Consider the following 19,038-nt stretch of genomic DNA (forward strand, 5'->3'; position numbering starts at 1 on the left):
TCAAATGTTTATAGAAGTAAACTGCTTAATAATTAAAAAATATATATAAACTCAGCAAAAAAAGAAACGTCCCTTTTTCAGGATCCTGTCTTTCAAAGATAATTCGTAAAAATCCAAATAACTTCACAGATCTTCATTGTAAAGGGTTTAAACACTGTTTCCCATGCTTGTTCAATAAACCATACACAATTCATGAACATGCACCTGTGGAACGGTCGTTAAAACACTAACAGCTTACAGACGGTAGGCAATTAAGGTCACAGTTATGAAAACTTAGGACACTAAAGAGGCCTTTCTACTAACTCTGAAAAACAACAAAAGAAAGATGCACAGGATCCCTGCTCATCTGCGTGAATGTGCCTTAGGCATGCTGCAAGGAGGTATGAGGACAGCGCTACAGTGAGACAGGGTGGACAGCTGATCGTCCTCGCAGTGGCAGACCACGTGTAACAACACCTGCATAGGATTGGTACATCCGAACATCACACCTGCGGGACAGGTACAGGATGGCAACAACAACTGCCCGAGTTACACCAGGAACGCACAATCCCTCCATCAGTGTTCAGACTGTCCGCAATAGGCTGAGAGAGGCTGGACTGAGGGCTTGTGGGCCTGTTGTAAGGCAGGTCCTCACCAGACATCACCAGCAACAACGTCGCCTATGGGCACAAACCCACCGTCGCTGCACCAGACAGGACTGGGAAAAAGTGCTCTTCACTGACGAGTCGCGGTTTTGTCTCACCAAGGGTGATGGTCGGATTCGCGTTTATCATCGAAGGAATGAGCGTTACACCGAGGCCTGTACTCTGGAGCAGGATCGATTTGGAGGTGGAGGGTCCGTCATGGTCTGTGGCGGTGTGTCACAACATCATCGGACTGAGCTTGTTGCCATTGCAGGAAATCTCAATGCTATGCGTTACAGGGAAGACATCCTCCTCCCTCATGTGGTACCCCTCCTGCAGGCTCATCCTGACATGACCCTCCAGCATGACAATGCCACCAGCCATACTGCTCGTTCTGTGCATGATTTCCTGCAAGACAGGAATGTCAGTGTTCTGCCATGGTCAGCGAAGAGCCCAGATCTCAATCCCATTGAGCACGTCTGGGACCTGTTGGATCGGAGGGTGAGGGCTAGGGCCATTCCCCCCAGAAATGTCCGGGAACTTGCAGGTGCCTTGGTGGGAGATTGTTGTAACATCTCACAGGAAGATCTGGCAAATCTGGTGCAGTCCATGAATAGGAGATGTACTGCAGTACTTAATGCAGCTGGTGGCCACACCAGATACTAACTGTTACTTTTGATTTTGACCCCCCCCCCTTTTGTTCAGGGACACATTATTCAATTTCTGTTAGTAACATGGAACTTGTTCAGTTTGTCTCAGTTGTTGAATCTTGTTCATACAAATATTTACACGTTAATTTTGCTGAAAATACACGCAGTTGACAGTGAGAGGACGTTTCTTTTTTTGCTGAGTTTATGAATATGAAATTCAAATGACCAGAGCTCTCTAAAATCACTCCATCCATGATTTAAAACAAGTCTACACGACAATCTAGACAAAATCAGACTCCCAAAGCAACCTAAGCGAAATAGGTTAACTCTCTTGAATAAAATGAAAAAAAGAAGCCTATATTTTTAAATGAATATTGCCGGGGGAAAAAAATTCAACCATACCCCCACTTGTGTAGATACACACGAACATATACACATCCAAACATGCAGCTATTTGCCGGTATGCAGTCTGAACATGTATTTACGCAGTACAGACACATGGTGGTGTCAGTGCTGCATAGAGATACAGTCTCTCATCACATTATTCTCTACACACAGAGCAGAAGCCCAGCCCTGTTTCTCCAAGCAGCTAAGACAGGACTACAGCAGGACTACAACGCTGCAGCCACATCCAACTCAGTGCAGCCCAATCACTATCCATTTACCGGTACCACTTTAAATAAACTGGCCTCATCATTTCTGTTGTAAGAGTTGAATCTTACATCTCTACTTTGACAGCACCGGCAATACATTAGAGGTCACTAGTTATGGCCTATATAAACAAATACTTCATAGTTATACAGTGGTTTCCCTAATGCCATGCTGTCTTGATTTGTAGACTTAACAGTACAGACGGTATTGATTTACAGAAGTTGATGGGTGGTGGCGGACAATGAGTTGGAGGTTAATATCACAATTGACAGGATTCAGGTTGAGCCCAGCGTGCAAAACTGGTTAACGTCATTGGTTGTATTCTGAGTATAATAAATGTTTGTCGATGTCTTGTTTTGCTAAAAGATGCCTTTAACTGATCATCGGACCAGAATATGACCATCTTTCCCAGACATCTTGATATTGGTCATCAACGAGATGGTGACTTGAACTGGTTGTAAAATCGGACAATTTCAGAACCAGAAAAATGACATCATTATGGATTTACCGCCCCAAAAGTTTGCCCGCTGGGACTGCGTGCTCACGGTCATACACCAACCAGGAGAACCATGCCACCATTATAAGCCAATGACGTTCTACTTTGTCTCATCACTACTGCATTCACGTCATCCATGTCCATGCAAGGTAACAACCAGCACTGATGTCGAGGTGTTCAGCTCAAGACACTGAACCGTGTATTGGACTTGGAGAGTTTGAGACTACAAGCCTTTGGGGTGCATCATACAGGCTATTGGAGACACATTTGAGGAGACAGATCTAGGGCAGACAGACCAAAAAACACAAACTTGGCAACAGCATCTCCAGGCAAGGATGCCCTGCCCCCTGTTAATGCCTTACCCATGCATCCGTTTTCAGGGACTCATAGGGGCCAAGGTGCCACGCAACGGTCCCTGCCAAGCCCTAACCTTAAACCAGTGTCCCGTTGCAGTTTAATGAAATCAACGTTTTTAAAGACATTGATTAGGCCTTTATCTTGGCTTTCTGGGTGTTTTTTGTGTTGCCCTCTGCAGAAACTTGAAGCAAGTAAGATTTAGTCTCAGATTCTACTCTAGTCTGCTACTCTTTTCGATTGGTCTAATTGGGCTTATTGTATCCCCGCTGTGCCAGGGCCCACTGTGTACATACACTACACAACATCGACTCACATCATTTATCTAACAGATCATTCTCTTTTTTAGGGAATGCCAAAGCGCACAGTAGTCCCTAGAGATAAACCTGGTAGATAAACCTGGTGAAAATACCCATCAGCCCATAGAAATCAAATAGATTCATTAATTATACTTCGCTGGGTTTTTACCTCATACTTCGTCAAATCGTTTTGTGGAGAGTTCTATTGAGCGCACATTTAATCATGGTAAAACCCTCATCGTTTTGGGTCATCTCATTTCAGGTCTGTATACTAAGGCTGTACTGTATCAATCCCAAGCCAGATTTAATGACGTCTGACGTGCACATTCCATTACTGTAAGGCATTTAGTCAGCTCAATGAGAAGACATTGGTTGACAGACCTGTGCTGCTGACAGTCAGTACGCTATGCTGTACCATCCACTCTGGTCTGATTGGTCTGTAATCGTGACTCATTGAGAGAAACAATGGCTTTATTGGTGAGGGGAACTGGGTTGCTTGTGATGCGATAAGGTCAGCAATTCTCATATTCTAGAAGAGTCTAGGTTTTAAACCGATGTTGGAAACTTAGTGTATTGTGTTGGAATTGATTTGTATAGGGTAGAAATACAGATCAAATCACAATGCTTGCATTTAAGCTAGGCCAGTGTGGAATGAATCTGGAAAGGGCAACTGTATGAGGAATCTGCTTTGAAAGTTGTCTTTGAAAACTATGAAAACTTTAAGCTTTAAGGGGACAAATGGCGGTGACCAGAACTTAATGCAGTATCTCAAAGATATTTGGCTTGATCCCAGCTTGAACCTCCACATGAACAGGTCTTGTTGTTTTATATTTTATTTGACAAAAAAAAATTGATTTAGCCTACATGTGATTTTGAATGTTTTCGCATTTGGAAAAATAAAAGGACATTTCATAACGTGCTGCTAAAAGGACATTTCATAACGTGCTGCAACTGTAAGATGTTAAGACTTCAGAGAAGTATTCCTACTCGAAACTATTATTTAGAGTGGGGTCTCATTTGTTACGTTGAATACTTCCAAGACTATAATTACCTCAGCACCTTCATCTTATTTGTAATGTTTTTCCATTCACTTTATTGATTTATTTAATGTTCCTGTATTGAATCAAGCGATAGCCTAACTGATTTAAAAGGAATTGAGTTGAAATAGTTGAAACTTACATAGCTTGTGCTACCATAATGAGAGAATATCAGAGAGTAAATTTAACAAAAATGAAAAAAGCCTGTAAACTCCTCAAATTTAAGTAACTATAAGCTAGTGAAGTCCTCATTTAATTTAAGTCTAGGAGGAGCAGAGAGTGGAGAAGGAATAGCCTTTATGTTCTGGCCAAGGCCATGATCTGGTCCTAACTGCAGGAAGACTCAAGACCAAACCATGAGTTCATCCTCAAGTTACTCACGTTACCACCTCCGGGGACATGCTTGAGATTGTCTTTGGAGCCACACCTAGACTGAACACTAGACAAGTCGATCTTCTTATGTAAAATTTGCACCTGGAAGAGGTAGAGGAGAAGCGAAAATATCATCTTTCTGGCAGGTTGCTGCAGCAGCTGCAAGGCTGCGATGTGGATCTTGCTGCTATCTACTATTTAGCAGTTTACTTAAACCAGATTATCTGCAAGATAGCCTCAAAGTTCAGGGTTGGTGTCTGCACTGCAGATACCAATTCAATAGCTAGATTTATCACCCTCAGAAGTTACAGGCATGAGGCAATGTCCTTATTTTACAGGTCAGGGATATCTGACATGCACTGATCTCAAAAACAGTTACAGATCAATGATCAAGTGACCAGTCTTTATGGAAGTGTGTGGGTTGGGTACTGTAGGAGTTGGAAAATGGGTAATGTCCCTGTCTGCAGTCTCTTGACCGCCATGCTGTCTGTGTTACTCACATTGCCACCTCCTGGGGTATACTTGAGATTGGCTTTGGAGCCACACTTTGACTGAACGTTACTTAAATCCATCTTCTTTTCAACTATTTGCACCTGAAAGAGTCAGGAGGGAAAAAGCGTTCTTAAAACATCCAAGGAACTAATAACAGAACAAACCATTTTTTATTGTTCTGGACATATTCAACAAATACTGTAAAGCCATTTGTGATCACAACTCAAACATAAGCCTTGAAATCGCAATTACTGGGGTAGTACGTGGATTCCGGCCTGTGATAAACAACTCAAGCTTGGAAGAAAGATACCTAAGAAAAACAGCACCAGTGTTGTACATTTCAGGCCACTTTTCAAAAGTTCCTGGGTTTTTCAGAAATCCCAGTTGGAGGACTTCCTGTTGGCAGATTCCCTCACCTCCTCTTCCTCTTACCATGGGTTTACGAAAAACCTGCAAACTTTGGGAAGGTTTCTGGAATTCTTCAACCCTACATATCATAAAAACTAAAGAAAACGGTTTCAAGCCCTTACCCGTCCTCCACCAGGCGAGTGCTTGATGTTCTCCGTGGAGCCAATCTTTGACCGGACGTTCTTCAGGTCGGGCATGGGGGCGGCCAGGGGCACTGGACTGCGCCCCCTCATGGACCCAGGGGATTTAGGAGGGGTCCGCACCACCGCCACCTTCTTCACCTCCCGGCTGGCGGGGGACTTGGGTGTGCTGGGGCTGCTGTAGCCACTACGGTCTTGGGGCGTCTTGGGGGAATCAACTACAAGGTTAGGAGAAACATAATCTAGGATTAGGTTATTCCAATCTATGTTGTGCTCCCGAGAAGAAGTTTTCTGGAACAAGACCTGCAAAAGTTCAATTATTTGAACTAGGTGCTGGTGATGTTTTGCTCAGCCTGTAGTTAAAGCCAAAATGCCCAGACACTTCTAGGTACATTTTTCTCTCCATCACGCCATTCCAAAGAGAGCACAGCAAACGGTGGTGACACCATCTAACATGCTGAGGACGTAAATGTAGTTATCAAGCTGCCACGTGTTAGAGATGGCAAATGTAGGTATCAAGCTGTTGTTAGAGTTGAACCTTTTTCAATGGGGATATGGAGTCTGACCATATCCTTATCATGCTCTCTCATCTCTGCTCACACTCCATTTGTTAACCTCTCTCGAATTGGGGAACTCTCAATGGATTAACAGTGATTGCATTTCATGTGTTCACGTTGTAGGTACTGCTGTACGAGTGTAAAGGAACACATTGAGAGTTGAGCATCTGTTGAACATGTCCTGAGTACTGACTGACCTCCAGCAGTGGTCTTGGTCTGCATCCTGGTCCCAGCACCCTGGAGTTTGGCACCTGGTGTCCTGGTGCTGGCTGTCTTCCCATCTCCAGTCTGGAAACCAAACAGCACGGTTACTTCTAGAATGGAAAAACTAGAAACTACACAACAAGCGATGAACCTGTGTTGAAACAAAAGACTCAAAATACTAATTTGGGAAAGAACTGACTGACTATTTTGGGTTTAGGAGAGGCACTGCATAAGATCATTCAACACCATGGAACTTTGAAGTATTCAAGTCATAATGCCATTGAGCATTATGAGCCAATGGATAGGCTGGCCTGAGCCTGGGATCGTGGTCAAACTTGAGGCCTGTCCATGTGTGTTACTTACCCTCGGCCTGGGTTCACTGCCTGGACTGGGTTTAAATATTGAGCTGGGCCTGCTAGTGTTGCAGGCTGGGGCAGAGGAAGAGGACCAAGGCTTTTTGTTGGGGGTGGTTTGGACCGAGGAGGGTCGTTTGGGGGTGGATGCTTTGACAGGTGTGGTGGCGTTGGGTGTCTTGTGACCAAAGGTGGTAAAAAAGTGTTATGAAACACAAAGGAAAAGACAAAAGTGAAAGCAAACAACATTTAAAGGAATGCATTACGATGGTGGAACTTAACAAAAAGCTATAAGCGATATAGACTTAAACAATTAAAACCAATTTAAGCAATTTAAAAAAATGTAAACAGTAAAAATCTTAAATTCAATAAAATGTCAAAAACTGTGTGTGATTGGTGAATGGCTTTACATGCAGATGTGCTGTACTGCAATTGCAGAGCAAAACCGTTCGTTTTTTAGGGCATTCAGTTGAAGGCAGAGGGTCGATGCAAAAGTTTCTGTCAAATTTGAGCCAACACGTTTGGAACCTCCTTTGCAGCTGTAAAGTGAAGCACTGAGATACAGCAGGCATCAATATATCTCAAGTTCACTCAAGAGGTCAGACCTCTGGTCCACACATCAATGATCACCTACCTTTTTCTCAGCCGCTTCTTTCCTAGCCCCTGCACCGGCCTTGGCTGCAAGAGAGGGTCAAAGAAAGGGACTGAGAGTCAGTACTAATATCATAGCCCCGTCTCATCAGCAACTTTGAGACCTCGCTGTACTAGGCTAGGCTAACTCTCCAATGCTAAACTGCCTATTCATCCCAGGCATGAAAATGCTAACGGACAATGCGTGTCATCTACTCTAGTTGCTGTATCCGGATGCTTTAAAGTTGCTTTTGGATTTCATAGTAAATTGTCAGCACACTGAAATGAATTGCCAGAAAGTACATTTGTCATAAACTTTTATTGAACTTTAAATTTGAAACTTGGCCCAGATTGGAAATGATCTGCGTATTGACATTAGACCGCATGGGGAGGTTTTAGCACGTTGTCGTCGTCTTTATTAAAAACTAGAGCCTCTTGGCCTGATTTCGATCCCCCTGAATCAGTCCACTCAGAGATCATAATACACTGTCTGGGACTAGGCTAATCATTTGAGGGGGGAACTAAATTTGTTTTAGGGCCAATGAATGTGGTACAGACAACTGCTTAGAAACCGTCCTTTTTATTTGACGTCAGGCCTGCATGGTATTGGATAAGCAGGATAATTGAGTCTCCGTGGGGACTGTGATGCTTTCAAATGGTTAGTTAGGAGACATCAACATTATTGCCTGCCTATCAATGAACGACCCCATTAGGTCCAACTAGGACCCTGAGTGAGTGACATGGCTGTATTGATAAGAGTGGGTGGTTGCCATTAAACTGATTTCATTATTCACACTCCAGCAATCATTTAGAAAAGCTTTTACAGAAAATGTACCTTTTGAAATGGAAATCATTTCGTTATCATGTCATGCGCAAGTGCTTATCAGCCATCATCTGATCATTACCGATAATTGGCCATTTAGGCAGCCTTAAGATGATTAGCATAAAGAGAACCAGTGATCCATCTCATGATAAGTAGTGTGTAACAAATACACTCTGAGAGACCACCTGCACTACAGGGGAAGATAGTATGCATGGATGCTTACATTAAACCTGACAAACAGTGCTGACTTACACTTTTCTCCTCATATGATAGATAGGAAACAGCAGCCAGAGTGTGGTGTGTATGTGTGCATACGTGTGTGTGTGTGTGTGTGTGTGTGTGTGTGTGTGTGTGTGTGTGTGTGTGTGTGTGTGTGTGTGTGTGTTTCAGAAGACGGGAGGTGGGAGGAAAGGTGACCCATAAATACACAGTCACGATGATGTGATGTTGCACACCCAACAAACATGCAAGTGGCATGCAAAAGGGGCTGACCAGTGGGAAAACAATGCCAGCGAAAATAACTTGGGCACAGGAGGGTTAGTGACATAAACAGGGGCTGGAAACACAGACAGAACACAGAGAAAAGAGGAAGCTCGAAAGAGAGCGAATTGAACACAGAAGAGACGAGAAAGAAGCCGGCGGCGGCGGCTACAAGCAGTCCGTTTCATCAACCGAACACGTTCACATTTTGTGCGTGTTTTTCAGAAAGGGTGCTGCTTTATTGTGTTGCTCTAGTAAGAAGAAGAACATATCTGTGAGAGAAAAGAAAGGAGGAGGAGGTGGAGAGGCGGGATTGATAAACTAGAACGGAAAACAGACCTTTCAGCTGGGCACCCGGAGCATTTGCTTTTCCGCCCGGTGGGGCGGCATCTTTTGGGGGTGCTTTCTGAGTTTTAGCAGCGGTGGCCTTGGGGGGAGGGGCAACAGCAGTAGCGGTCACTTTCTTATCTTTCCTGACCGGGCCTTTGGCTGCTGTAGGAGCACCTCCTTTGGCATCACCTTTGAGGCCACTAGCAGGCTTGCCAGCCTTAGGCTTCGTTTCTGCAGGTTTGGCTTCTGCAGGTTTGGCTTTGGTCACCGACTGAGCTGCCGTCACCGCTGCGATGACGTCCTTGTCTGCCGACTCCAGGTATTGGCCTTGAGTGTCATTTGAGGTCTTGGCAGGCTCATCATCCTTCTGGACGGGCTCAACCTCCATCTGGGGCACAGCAATCATGGGCAGGGGACTAGCTACCTTCTCCTGCACCTCTTCTTCCTCCTGCACCTCCTCCTCAGTCTCCTGCTCCACCGCGTCGCGGGCGTCTGGCAGGTGCTCGATGAGAGGAGACTGGTCCTGGGTCCGGTCGGCTGCGGTGCTAGGGGAGAAGGGAGATCCATGGTCGGCCCTGTTGGAGTCAGGGCTCTTGCTCTCTGGGGGGGTCTTGTCTGCCCCGTTCTGCCACCCTGCAGGGATGCCCTGACCCGGGGGGTGTCCCACAGGCTCCGTGTAGTCAAAGGATAGGACGCGCTGCTTGGCTTCCTCCGGGGTCATGGCAACGGGAATGACAGGGGCGCGACCTTCATCTTTCTGCTGCTCTTCCTCCTCTGAGCTGACCTCACGCCGTGGCCTCCTGCGGATCGTTGACACCTCTGTTCTCTCCTCCTCTTCCTCGTCGCTATCCTCCTCTTTTTCTTCATCCACCTGCTCTTTCATCCCCTCCTTTTCCATGAAGAGAGGGCTCTGAGGCTTCCCAGGACTGATCCTGTCTTCATAGGCTGAGGTAGGAGACTCCTTGCTCTCACATACGTCCTTCTCATCCTCGTCCTCAGACCCAGAGCCGCTCAGGCTGTGGCCCACAGAGACATCAGAGACCTTGTCAGATGAGCTCCTCTTCACCTCAGACCCCAGCGAGTCTGGGGAGAAGAGCCTTGGAGTGTCCCTCTCGATTGGGGCTTCAGGGGCTGAAGGAGACGCCCGGGGGCTTACCGACCCAGCCCGCTCCCCGTCTTCGCTCCCACCATCGGCAAAGCCGGACCTGCTACTGCGGCCGCTCTCTGTGGCAGGACTGACGCCTCCTGGCGTGGGGCTGAGCGACGCAGTGAGCTCCTCTGGTGTGGTGGGAACCGGGAAGCAGAACGATAAGGGACAGAGGGATAGATCCACAGCAGGACTGTGGTGTTAGAGAATACCTCCTCCTCAGAGACACACATTCAACACCCAACAAAAGGAACAGAAATAAAGGAAAGAAAACAACCACCGAAGGAGCAGGAACACAAAACAAAGGGCAAAGGAACCTTTTTTTGCTGGCATCAACAGGAACAACAATGAAACATCAAATATATCAACTGTAATTATCTGGATCGTTTTGGTACCTAAATCTTGAGCGCTGTAGGTGTTTTTATAAGAAGCTCCGTTTGCAAATCACATTCAATGCAGTTGCAAACATTTTGCTTCCATGTTTCTAGCAGAAAAGATGGGTAGACTACACAATGAGAGCTATGAACTATGTATGTAGCTATGGGTTCATAAAAAGCACCTAACAGCTCAGACACTAAGCCCTCGACTTCTGCCTGAAAGAAATCAACCAAAATGCACAACAGAAGTCAAAGCAAAGCTGTGTCATATCAATACAAAAAAAAAAAAAAACTCTCATTCAACACAGTACTCACAATGACCCAACAGCTCTGAATTTCTCTCGCTCTTGGATTGTTGTGATAAATGAAATTGCAATGGCGATGAATCAATGCTAGTCTGGCTGCCGGGTTGTTTAATTTGCAAATGCAGGTTTGCGGTGGGGCGGGTTTTCTGGCCGCTAGCCTCACATACAATACATCATGGTTTCTTCCTTTACAAAAAGGGGGAAACAGCAGTTGCTACACCTTTTTCTGGACTTAGAAATGATATCTACCCATTGATTCTTGAAGAATAGAACTTTTGCCTCGATCTTAGTTCAACCGTCACGTCCCATCAGAACCCCCCAAAAAAAGCTTGTTTTACTCCAATGTTTGTCACGTTAAACTAATTAAAATGGTTAAAACTATAGCTATGGAGTGGTATCACTCAGCGTAAGAACCATTCTGAAATCCTTAAATGATCAACCTTGCGCTTGAAATCAAACTCCATTACCCACTTAAGATGAATACGTTTCAAGGGATCAATCTAAAATTGGGAATCTATATGGTGAAACATTCCAATAACACAGTGTCCTCCGTTCTATAATGCGCACGCTGTGGTACCACTACAATGGTGATTGAGATGAGTTGCGGTTCAAATCAATACTGGAGATTGTCCTTTACTCTCAATGCTAAACCCGATCTTGGTTTCAATTGGTATACGAGCTATTGGGGTGAATATCTGAAAATAAAAAAAGACGATGATGATGATTTGATACGGATATGCATGGATGGTAGTCGGTCTCGGAAACTCCACTTCCTCATGGCTACATGTAGTCTGAGGAAGAGAGATGTCAGATGGGCATTGGGGTCATACCTTGACCTGTAGCGGTCATCCCTCCGGTAGCTGCGTGGTCCAGGGTTCGATGAGAGAGGAAGAGGATGGGGAAGTAGACAAAAGGAGAAAAAAAAGGGGGGTCTTCATTAGACTTTCTACAGGCACCGGTAAGCTGATCTCCAACATACAGCGAGAACTCACACGAGTATGATCAAACTTAACCAACCACACACACACACACACACACACACACACACACACACACACACACACACACACACACACACCACCTGCTGAAATAAATCCTCTAGTCTAAAGCTCGCTAAAACCACTAAGTTACTCTCGGTCTTGCGCAAGTGTAGTTTCAGGGACAGTCCCGGCTGCCCTACACCGTCTATATGTTGATCTACTGTGTCTTCAGAAAGTAGTCACACCCCTTGACTTATTTCCCATTTTGTTGTGTTACAGCCTGAATTTAAAATGGATTCCTTTGAGATTGTTTAGTCACTAGCCTACCCACAACACCCCGTAATCTCAAAGTGGAATTCTGTTTTTCGAAAATGTTTACAAATTCAATCAAAAATAAAGCTGAACGGTCTTGAGTCAATAAGTATTTAACCACTTTTTAAATGGCAAGCCTAAATACGTTTAGGAGTAAAAATTTGCTTAAACAAGTCGCATAAGTTGCATGGACTCACTCTTTGCGCAATAATAGTGTTTAACATGAGTTTTGAATGACTACCTCATATCTCTGTACCCCACACGTAAGGTAAGGTTCATTATACTTTGGATGATGTTTCAGTAGACCCAGCCACCGCACAGATAAGACCGTTCTTCCTAAATCAGTTGCCGAAGAGGAAGAATGGTGACTTTAAAACAGTTACAGAGTTTTAAAAAACTGAGGATGGATCAACAACATTGTAGTTACTCCACTATACTAACCTAATTGACAGAGTGAAAAGAAAGAAGCCTGTACAGAATAAAACTATTCCAAAACATGCATCCTGTTTGCAACAAGACACTAAAGTAGGCCTAATACTGCAAAAAAAAAATATATATATCCTGAATACAAAGTCTTATGTTGTATTGGATTTGCCCCAAACACATTACTGAGTACCACTTTCAATATTTTCAAGTATAGTGGTGGCTGCATAATGTTATGGTTATGCTTGTAATCATTAAGGACTGGGGAGTTTTTCGGGATAAAAAAAGAAAATGTAATGAAGCTAAGCACAGGCAAAATCCTAAAGGACACCGGGAGATGAATTCCCCTTTCAGCAGGACAATAACATAACACACAAGGCCAAATCTACACTGGAGTTGCCTACCAAGAAGACAGTCAATGTTCCCGAGTTACAGTTTTGTCTCAAATCTACATGAAAATCTATGGCAAGACCTGAAAATGGTTGTCTAGCAATGATCAACAACCAATTTGACAGAGCTTGAACATTTTTGAAAATAATAAATGGGCAAATGTTGCACAATCCAGGTGTGGAAAGCTCTTAAGAGACTTACCCAGAAAGACTCACAACTGCAATCGCTGCCAAAGGTGCTTCTACAAAGTATTGACTCAGGGGTGTGAATACTTACGTAAATAAGATATTTGGGGGATTTTATTCTCAAATCAATTTGCAAAAATGTCAACAACAAAAATATTCACTGTCATTATGAGCTATTGTGTGTAGATGGGTGAATTCAGGCTGTAACATAAAATGTGGAATAAGTCAAGGGGTATGAATACTTTCTGAAGGCACCGTACCTAACATTTTCTGGGGTGGGGGTGGAGGGGGGGGGGGGTTAGCATAGGCGTTAATAAGAAACGCTTATCAGCAAATTTTGATTTCAGGAAAGCTCGATGATTCCTCCATATCGACAATTAACAGTTCTCAGGCTGCCAGCTCAGCATCATCTAAGTGGGTATAAATGATTTTGCCTACAGCTAATAGGGCAGTCAGAGTCACTGAACCCCAGTTAAGGACTAAAGCACCAGACACATGCACCATGGTCCTTGTGTTACAGTCGACTATCCTGTGTTGGCGAGTGTAACTTACGGACTAATGCTGGCAGCAGACATACAATAGACTCAGTGAAAGGAACACGAGTCCCTACAATGTAGGCCTGAATCTAGACATCTAGCCTTGTTCTCTTGTCCTGCCGTATATTGTTCATGCCGGTGGTTCAAGGAAGGTTTGGAGGAAGTGAACTAATTACATTACGCACGTCGTTCTATTCATGGCAATTGCTCAAAATCGTTCATGTTTTCCGTGGACAGGGGTTAGAGCCGAAGCTCGTCTGTGGCGCACGGCAGAGCAGACGCTGTGGTATCTATAGCTGTGGGCTGTCGTTGAGAACACAACCGCCAAAGTGCCTTTTGTCCTTCTGGCAATACCATAAATCGTTGTTGAATAAAGGCCCACTGACAGTTGAGAGACCTGGAGTCACTGAGTGAGTTAGTAGCTAAAGGGGTTATAACACCAAGGACGCCATTATACGAAGCATTATGAACCCCCATGACCATCACGTCCTACGGTAAATGAACCGAGTGTGAGGCTGAATGAAGTCCATGTTTAAAATGCTCTAAGGTGACTAGCTATGGCTCTATAGGGACGTGGGGTTCAGCCTTCTGTTACCATGGCGCCACCGTGCTGACCAAGGCCACAGCACCAGTTAAGTGGTGACCATATTGACCCATTAGCCCAGAAACACCCCCCTTATTCTGAGGTTGTGACTGTGAGAGACCATGTTACTGCAGAGTGCCACTTATACAACGCCGTTATCAGATTCAAAAACCACGATGGTTCTTAACTTACTGACCGCCGGCGGGGGCCATTGTCTAATAACAGGAAGCTTACGTCCACTGTCTTTGACGTGGCAACAGCCTAAAACGTCATGCTAACAGTAAGGATGCTGACAATCATGAATACAAGAGCCACAACTGTAGGCCTGATGCTTGATGCTACGATCTGGGGGGGGGGGGGTTGTCTGTGTCACCCGAAGTGCTCTGAAAAGCCTCAACAACAAGATAGCTCACCCACACAGAACTCAGAACAGAACAGAACTCAGAACAGAACAGAACTCAGAAGCATGGCGTAATCATTCAGAATTTAAAAAAAAATGCAATTTATGAACAGAAGCAGGAAATAATGGATTGTTGAGAGTCCAGCAGCAGGGGAGCAGCAGAATCATCCTTAAATCCTGACAAGAGATTTCATTAAAAATGCATTAGGAAGGAAAGGCAGACGCCCTCAGAAGAACTGACCTTTGTCTGTAGAAATGAGAGCGAGAGAGAGAGAGACAGAGGCAACTATTTAAAAAGAAGCATTGGTCGATGTAGACGGTGATTACGTAAACTGAAAACTGGAGGAAGAGAAGAGAGGAAAACAGAGGAAAAGAGGAAGAAAAGAGAGGTTAGCAGCACATGATTTTGGGGGATACAAAGGCACTCGGGGGTATCTGTGAAAAGTGAAGCAGGCAGCTGTGAAGCAAGAAGCAAAAACAAATGCCTGTTGAGGTAGTTGGGACAAGAAGCTGGATGATGATTGGTGTAGAGGCAGAGGCCAAAAGAACCAATGAGCAAATTGCTTTTGAAGCCACACCAATCACAACCAGAGGTGGACTCGGTTCCATTTCATAATAATCTATTCGTGATCAATTTATGATTCGTTTATGAAATATTTCAAGATTCATGAATCAATTCCTGAAACACTTCCCGAATGAACACGAATCAAAATGGAATTGAGCCCAACCCTGCAGCTCACACAGCCCCTATTAGAAATACAGGGGTCGGAGGTGAGGAGTGGCATACCCGAGAGGGCGCTTTTAGACACAGAGACCTCTGACACCGGCGCTTGAGGCTGTGATTTCAGTTCCGGTGACAGCTCCAGCAAATCTTCTACGAGAGACAGAGGCAAGATTATTCGTTTGTGAGAGAGAAGAAATAAAAAATAAAAAATAAAAAAACAGGCATCACCTCAGGTTAGCGGGAACAAAAGAGCGGGCTAGCCTATATTTTGAGGTAGGTGGTTGGTGAACATATTGAGGATGCAGCGAGGCAGTTAAGAGGTATAGTTGTGGCCTACATTTCCAACTCAAAACACAAGATGCCTTGCTTTAGAAGGTGTTCATTTTGTTCTTCAGTAGTGTACGCTTTACAATAAGAGCGGTAGTAATCCTCTTCTGCTCCCTAAAGAGGAAGTATTCTACGTGAAGACAAATACTAAGGATAAAAACACCAGATTTGAGAACTTAAAGCCACATCCTTGATGGAATATCCCTTCCATTATGTTCTAGATATAGTCTGGCTATATCATGTCATATTTAGACCTCATATGGTCACTGACATACTGTCGCCTACAGTACAGTAATCACAACCTAAAAGGCTGGGACAACTGGGGCATGTCATCCAACAGAACTGGGCAAAGCTCTGTACGTTATAGGGATATTGGGAGATTCAGGCGTACGCTACTGTACCTGTAGGCTTCCAGTCATTGCGCTAACAATAGCTAGCGCCGGCTACCTCTAACTTCCTTCATACCGCACGCCGAGACATGCAAATGGTATCCACGAGTTCATCCGACTCGGGGGAAGTAGAACAATTGCCAGAATCTCGTAGTAACCCTTTGAAGATCCTCTGTAGATGACACTCAAAACCAAAGCGTGTGTTTATATTATCAGCGTATGCTTCCGTCTCCCTGCTCTTGTGGCCTGTCAGGATTATTAGTTTCAACATCAATCCTGTTCTCTGGAAGTTGGGTCTGTATAACACACTAGAGTGTCTGTCTGAGGAGACTGACCAAAACGCCTGGATTACTGTAAACGCATGCGCACACTGACGTCTGTAGGGTTATTTAACCATGCAATCTAAGGAAGGGTAACGCAGAGAACAATAACATTATTTACTTCCGTCTGTCTGGATGCAACAGATCGCCTCGGTCTGCTTTCTACTATTAGGGCCTACAAGAAAACGCTAAGATAGATTGACCAGATTCTAAGAAAACGTGACACTGTTTTCCAAGAACGTGTATCTGATTGCCCTCTTTTCCAAAAACCACCCTCTGCTGTCACAATCTACAGTCCTGGTGACCTAGTCCGTCACTGACCTTCCGTGACCCCAGGTCCCATGTGTGCGTCTGGCATCCCGTTAGGCTTCTTGACCTCCTGCTGGTCCTGGGGTTCTTTCAGTGTCATGTTGGCCAGGGCAGCCGAGGCCATGGTCTCCCCAGAGTTGAACTGCACGGCGGCGTGACCGTCCGGGCTCGAGTTGAAGTCCTGATGCTGATCCATGGTGAGACGAGTTCAGGCTGCGAGGAGAGGAGACAGACGGAAGAGAAAAACCATGGCGTTAATGCTCTACTTCGTTTTGATGCTATCCACGTGAGACTACTTTGGCAGGTGGAAATAGATAATGACTGAATTTTAATAATGCCTTGAAAAAATTAGACGGTGCCGTATCACATTTTTCAGACCGCATGGAACCCGGACTGAACTGAGAGGATTCTAAGCATTGCTTTGCTGTTGGCTTACTTAAAGTGGGTCAGAGGAGCGGAGGCGTGCGAGAACCTGCCAAAGTTGGTGGGATCTCAGTAATGGGCTACAATGAAAAAGGGTGAAGGTGACAGAGAAGTCATTGACAAGGATTCCAAATCGACCCCCAGCACACATGCTTGTTCCCCACAGACAGGGATATGGCTGCTGAGCTAAAGAAAGACAGATACCAGCGCACTGTTGAAATCTCCCACAGTTTTATTGTGCAGTGTTTTCGACCCAAAGGTCTTAAGTCACCAACCCAGACCCTTCGTACAAGAACAGCAACGGATTTGTCCACTCACCCCAGGCAGCCCGAGCCTGGTCCCATATCCGTTTGTGCTGCTGTCTTGCCAACTCTTATGGCCATTGTCACACCAACGGGCTGCAACGCTGCGATTTCCATGTCGCCCCCTCATAGGGACAATCAGGACTTTTTTCCTTTGTCTTATATAAGCTTTATGCAGTCAAAGGACTTTGCTAACGCAGACAGACGTGAAGCAACAACAGACTGGCGGGCTAGGGGGAAGATGAAGTTCCAGAAACATTTGTCTGGACTCTGACGCCCTTTCTCAGTGATCATGATTTGAAAGGACAGGCTAGGTTGCTTTGTTTCTTGAGGCTTTTGCTAGGTAGGCCCTAAAGATCCATCATTTCTAATGTCGTACCAAAGGACATGTCAATGCAATGTAGGTCTAATGTCTCAACGTATTCTTCCCCGATTCGAGGCCCCAAGCAAAGCTGTCACCTCAGTGGTGAGCGTCGAGTGACAACACCTAGGCCATTCGAACCTTTTGAGTTACTCTACAGACTCTTGGCAATCCTCCTCTTCCTCAACTAAGCTTAGATAATCATGATTCATCGTGATATTGAGCTACTTCTCTGTAACGGAGGTCATCATGTCAGGGTTGGTGTACTGTAATGTGAGCATGCTTCTATTTGTTATGAAGCAAGATGATGAAGTGGCCAAGTTAAACACTGGCAAACCATGAGAGCTCCTCTCCTGCTCTTGCAGAAACAGCAGCTCAAAGACGACACAACACACACACACACACACACACACGCGCGCTCCTCCTCCTCCTGCAGAAACAAGCTGTGCACTGCAGCTCATAGAGACTACAAGATCAGATGCACCAATCATATTAATGCGGGGGGGGGGGGGGGGGGGGGGGGATTTCCTCCTGTCTTCTCAAAGGGGAAGAGAGAGTTCCTTTCAAAATACACACGGCAGCAGCTCAGTGCGTGACAACCTGCCAGGCATATCCTGTTCCTGTTTCCTTAAGTCCAGCGGTTTGGCTGGTGTTATGTGGACGAGTTGTTGCGTTTCTTATTAAGCGGGTGATCGTTTTCTGTTATGCTTGGGGTCATGTTGCACGTGTGTATATTTTCTGGACTAACTTCCAAGACTGTAGAACTGCGTCATTTAGCGATACTGCACAGAGGACTGTTTTTCAGTCTGCTGACAACACAAATCAGCACCTGCTTTGGACCTGTGCCTGACAGTTCTTTCTAAGGCGTGCCAACCAGTCAAGGGCATAGCTGTCTATATTTGGCCGTCTCTATAGACTAATTTACTGCAGTGAACCGCCACTGTTCTGACAAATTTATTTTTTATTTTTTATAGGACTTCACTCTAAATAGACATAGACAGGTTGAGATCTGGCCACTGTGAGATCTGAGCACTTGGCAACTGTTAGCTAGCCTATGTCCTGGATAAATAGTATAAGATATAAGTATTGGCTAAGTTAGTCTCAATGCCTAGAGAGGGAAAACATAAAATCAGGAGGGTCTAGTCCTCTGAAACACACAGCATTTAACAAACAATGACTGGACTGCAGTGATCTTTAGACATCATTTCATTTCTCCCAGTGACAGAGGTCGGGGGATGGGCGTACTGGGCGAGGGAAAAGGGCTGAAACCATGTTCTGGCCAAGCCCACCCTGTAATTTGTATTGGCCTGCGACTGGTCTGGCAGCTGTGTTCTGATTCTCTTTGT

The 19,038-nt window shown here is 45.0% G+C and overlaps 1 protein-coding gene across 8 annotated transcripts in view; it reads right to left on the reverse strand.

The window, feature by feature from the left end:
• Positions 1-19,038, reverse strand: part of LOC115170943 (microtubule-associated protein tau) — a 39,727-nt gene that overhangs the window by 8,485 nt on the left and 12,204 nt on the right. For 4 of the 8 annotated variants that reach the window (XM_029727346.1, XM_029727348.1, XM_029727349.1 and 1 more), the window contains 10 exons: positions 16,619-16,819; positions 15,325-15,411; positions 11,559-11,588; positions 8,909-10,177; positions 7,271-7,314; positions 6,647-6,814; positions 6,277-6,367; positions 5,505-5,740; positions 4,983-5,075; positions 4,492-4,584 (listed from right to left, as the gene is read on the reverse strand). In XM_029727346.1, coding sequence (XP_029583206.1) covers positions 4,492-4,584; positions 4,983-5,075; positions 5,505-5,740; positions 6,277-6,367; positions 6,647-6,814; positions 7,271-7,314; positions 8,909-10,177; positions 11,559-11,588; positions 15,325-15,411; positions 16,619-16,802 — 2,295 coding nt within the window. In that variant the 5' untranslated portion in view covers positions 16,803-16,819. The remainder of the gene's footprint in view (positions 1-4,491; positions 4,585-4,982; positions 5,076-5,504; positions 5,741-6,276; positions 6,368-6,646; positions 6,815-7,270; positions 7,315-8,908; positions 10,178-11,558; positions 11,589-15,324; positions 15,412-16,618; positions 16,820-19,038) is intronic. The other 4 variants (XM_029727353.1, XM_029727352.1, XM_029727351.1 and 1 more) reach the window with 4 other exon arrangements.

Source organism: Salmo trutta, chromosome 32, assembly GCF_901001165.1.
Source record: "Salmo trutta chromosome 32, fSalTru1.1, whole genome shotgun sequence".
NCBI lineage: Eukaryota > Metazoa > Chordata > Actinopteri > Salmoniformes > Salmonidae > Salmo > Salmo trutta.